This window comes from Callorhinus ursinus, unplaced genomic scaffold (genome assembly GCF_003265705.2).
Source record: "Callorhinus ursinus isolate GAN/ISIS: 27379988/994484 unplaced genomic scaffold, GSC_fseal_2.0 scaffold49, whole genome shotgun sequence".
Taxonomy (NCBI): domain Eukaryota; kingdom Metazoa; phylum Chordata; class Mammalia; order Carnivora; family Otariidae; genus Callorhinus; species Callorhinus ursinus.
The window spans coordinates 11,133,357-11,137,663 of NW_027397111.1; the positions used below are offsets into that span (position 1 = coordinate 11,133,357).

Genomic DNA, 4,307 nt, shown 5'->3' on the forward strand with positions numbered 1-4,307 from the left:
CTTGTATGTATGTTCCCTTGCTTATTAAAACTCTCACTTACCAGTCTGGAGTGGTCTGCTTCTCTATTCAGTTTCTGCTTGCCCTCTATATACAAAAGCCAGTTTATGAACCAATACTTGTTCTAGAACTTTTGAGGTCAAAGTAAGCAGAGAACTAGGGTAAAAAGTGGAAGGTGGTTATATATTAGAGGATGGTGTTGTTTTGTAAGATTTTAAAATGTGAGATTGTAAAAAAAGACTAATTAAATAACTAAATGCAATTTGATTGGTATAGTTAACTAAACTGGGCAGAGATAATAGGTATCCTTATAAATTGACAGAGAGATATAGGAATAACAATTCAGCTTATCCTATATTCCTTAAAAAATTGGCTTAGATCATGAGACATTAATATGAAAGTACTATTTCCTTCAGTCTTTCATTTGTTCATTAATTTATAAGAATACTAAATATTAGAAAGAGATATTTAATTTTATTTATTAGATTCAATTGCAGATAAGAGGAAACAAGTTGATTTTGATCCCTTTCATGCTGATTATAAAACATTATACTGTGTGTTACGTTTGGTTAAGAGATCTATCTACCTGAACTTCCAGACTGTGTACATTCCAAGGTCCTCTTGAAGTAAACTGGATATTAGATTAGTCGGTAATGAAAAAATGTGTGTGTCATGGCTAGGAGAGACCTATTCAGCCAGATTCTCTCAGATACCCAGAGACTTAAAAATTCATTACATTAATGACTTCATACATAGGTTAATTTATAGCTTCTCTTTCAGGAAGAAGTCATTGAAATAAACATATTTTAGTAGTGATTAAAGTATATAGCACATATTTTCCAGAGGAAAGAAACAACTGGTTCTCAATGTAGAAATTATAATAGCTATTTGGAAACAGGATCACCTACTCTTACTTTATTTTTTTAATGAAAGTGGGTTAATTAAGGTTTGTTCAAAGATATGTATTCCTTCTTACAAGACTGAGAAGGAAAAATAATCATAGAAAGATTGGTTAGCAAGCCAGTTGAGATTCTCAAGACATGTATTTAGAAATGCATCATACAACCAGTTCCAACTCATGACTAAAATAGTATTTCCAGAAATATTTTACACCTCTTGCCTAAACAGGATCTCCTCTCTGTCTTGGAAATGTCTTTTTTTTTTTTTAATGTCTCATTTATATGTCATGGGATTTGACATCCTTAGAACCTGAAAGGGTCCTTATGACACAGTCTCGTATTTGCTTGGTTTTCACCCCATAGACAATAGGGTTCATAGTAGGAGGCAAGAGCAGATAAATATTGGCCACAATGATGTGGCAAGATGGAGGGACTGTGTGGCCCCCAAAGCGGTGGGAAAAGAAGCAGAAGAAGGCTGGGCTGTAGGAGAAAACAATGGCACAGATGTGGGCAGTGCAGGTGCTGAAGGCCTTCTGTCGAGCATCTGCTGAAGAGAGGCTGACCACAGCCCGGAGGATCATGGTGTAGGAGATTGTGATGCACAGGATGTCAAAGCCCCCAATTAGGAGGGCAACCGTCAGACCATAGATGGCATTGACCTTGACATTGCCACAGGATAATTTGGCTATAGACATGTGGTCACAGTAGGTGTGGGGAATTATATTCCCTCTGCAGTAGGGCAGGCGCTTGGTGAGGAAAGTGAAAGGAATGATGAGCAACACCCCTCTCAGGAAAGTAGCAAGCCCAACTTTTGCAATGACAGGATTGGTGAGGATAGTAGAGTAGCGCAGCGGGTAGCAGATAGCCACGTAGTGGTCCAGGGCCATTAGCATGAGCACCCCAGACTCCATCCCTGTGAAGGTATGGATGAAGAACATCTGGACCAGACATTCATCAAAGCCAATTTCCTTGAGATGAAACCAGAAGATGCAGAGAGCTTTAGGGATTGTACTAGAGCACATGACAATATCAGTTAGGGAAAGCATGGCTAGAAAGTAATACATGGGTCTGTGCAATGATTTCTCATAGTGGATGAGGTAGAGCAGCCCACAATTCCCTACCATAGCCACCACATACATGGAGAAGAATGGGAAGGAAATCCAGATGTGTATATCTTCCAGTCCAGGGACTCCACTAAGAATGAATGAGGCTGGGGTCCAGTTTGTTTTATTCAACATTAGCATGATCAATTAGGCCTAAAATTCATGTGTGTTTTCTAGAGTAAGAAAAAGAGAAGAAAAATATACTTTATGGCTACTGTCCTCCTCTCACACCCACGTCTTAAAATTCCATAGTGCATTTTAATGATCAAATTTTCTGAGAGTCAAGGAGTAGGTTTTTGTTTGTATATTTGTTGTTTATTAATTAAAGTATCTATTCACCTAATAAATTCTTATTAAGCAATCCAAGTTCTCACCACAGATACTGATCCTACATTATTTTTTTAAAGATTCCAATCCCGATAGATTTATAATCAACTGTGAATTCTCTAAGGGATTTTAGTTAGAATACCTTACTTACTTATTAATAACTATGTGTCTACCTACTGATGTGATCATAGAGTTCTTTGATTACATCACCAATGACCCAACAGATATGATTATTTTATATTCATATTGTTAATTGATGGCCAATAATTACTTTGATTACCAAGGTACTGTTTGAAGCATTTGTAAATGTTAAATCATTTATTCCCCAATGGAGCTTGGAGTCTCCCAATTCAGTAAAATTTTTAATTCACTCTTCTCACTTTTAAGACACTTCATTCTTGTCCCATACCTGGTCTATATGCATTTATAGGAATGCCTTTAAATTTGTATTCAGAATAAATTTCCAGTTAAATCTAGAGAGCAGCTAATGTTGCTTCAGATGCTGAACCTATCACTGTTGGCAAATCTTTCCTTCTGTCTTTCTACCAATCTTCCTGTTTTTCCTTCAGACATTGCCCTCTGAGATTATCTGGTGTCTGTGGCAAAACAGAAAACGAATAAGGAAAACAAATAGTACCTTCATAATATTATTAAAGGCAAGGATACATTTTTCCTCAGTTATGCTAGTTACTCCAGTAAAACTTATGATTCAATAAGATGTTGACATCGCCGATTTTTATTGTACTCATCTATTCTTCCTGACTGGTTTACATTTTTTCTTAACATTAACAATGGAACCCATTTTAGTTGGGTTCTAGTGGGAGCTATTATAAATGAAAATTGAATATTTCTAGCCACACGTCAAATTCATTTGTATCCAAGAGAAAAATTCATTAATCCAAATTCTGTACTCACAACTAAACTTCATTTTCAAGTTAACTAAATATTGGGGGTAGATAAATGGCATCTCATTCTTTCATTAATCTCTGCCTTTCTCATAAATATTTCCTGAGCACTTTCAATGTGATGATGTGGGGAACCAGACCCAATTTCATCCTTTAAAGAATTCAGAGTTTATTGAAGAGACCAAAGGGCGCACAAACAATCACAAGAAATGTAACAAAAACTATAATAGAAGTATGTGCAAGGTCCAAGATGTCCATCGACAGATGAATGGATAAAGAAGATGTGATATATATACACAATGGAATATTATGCAGCCATCAAAAGGAATGAGATCTTGCCATTTGCAACGATGTGGATGGAACTGGAGGGTGTTATGCTGAGTGAAATAAGTCAATCAGAAAAAGACATGTATCATATGACCTCACCGATATGAGGAATTCTTAATCTCAGGAAACAAACTGAGAGTTGCTGGAGTGGTGGGGGGTGGGAGGGATGGGGTGGCTGGGTGATAGACACTGGGGAGGGTATGTGCTATGGCAAGTGCTGTGAATTGTGCAAGACTGTTGAATCACAGATCTGTACCTCTGAAACAAATAATGCAATATATGTTAAGAAAAAAAAAAGAAGAGGATAGCAGGAGGGGAAGAATGAAGGGGGGGAAATCGGAGGGGGAAACGAACCATGAGAAACGATGGACTCTGAAAAACAAACTGAGGGTTTTAGAGGGGAGGGGGCTGGGGGGATGGGTTAGCCTGGTGATGGGTATTAAAGAGGGCACATTCTGTGGGGAGCACTGGGTGTTATGCACAAACAATGAATCATGGAACGCTATATCCAAAACTAATGATGTAATGTATGGTGATTAACATAACAATAAAAATTTAAAAAAAACAAAACAAACAAACAAAAAGGAAGTATGTGCAAGGTCCAAAATAAGCCCTACATTAGTAAAGTACATGTGCATTTTTGGAGTGTTTGGAGGAGGCATTAGTGATTGTCTGAAAGGACCATAATGAAGAGAAGGTTTTGATATCTATTTTGAAGGAAGACAAGGTATAAGGGAGATACATTTAT

At 37.1% G+C, this 4,307-nt stretch overlaps 1 protein-coding gene across 1 annotated transcript; it reads right to left on the minus strand.

The window, feature by feature from the left end:
* Window positions 1-1,175: 1,175 nt before the first annotated feature.
* Window positions 1,176-2,141, minus strand: LOC112806216 (olfactory receptor 52N4). The gene has a single exon (XM_025848539.2). It carries the CDS (start codon window positions 2,139-2,141, stop codon window positions 1,176-1,178), a length of 966 nt encoding a protein of 321 aa, XP_025704324.2.
* Between the last annotated feature and the right edge of the window lie 2,166 nt (window positions 2,142-4,307).

Bases quoted from the DNA above. Each gene is read 5' to 3' on its own strand.
- LOC112806216 (XM_025848539.2), bottom strand. From the start codon at position 2,141: ATGCTAATGTTGAATAAAACAAACTGGACCCCAGCCTCATTCATTCTT.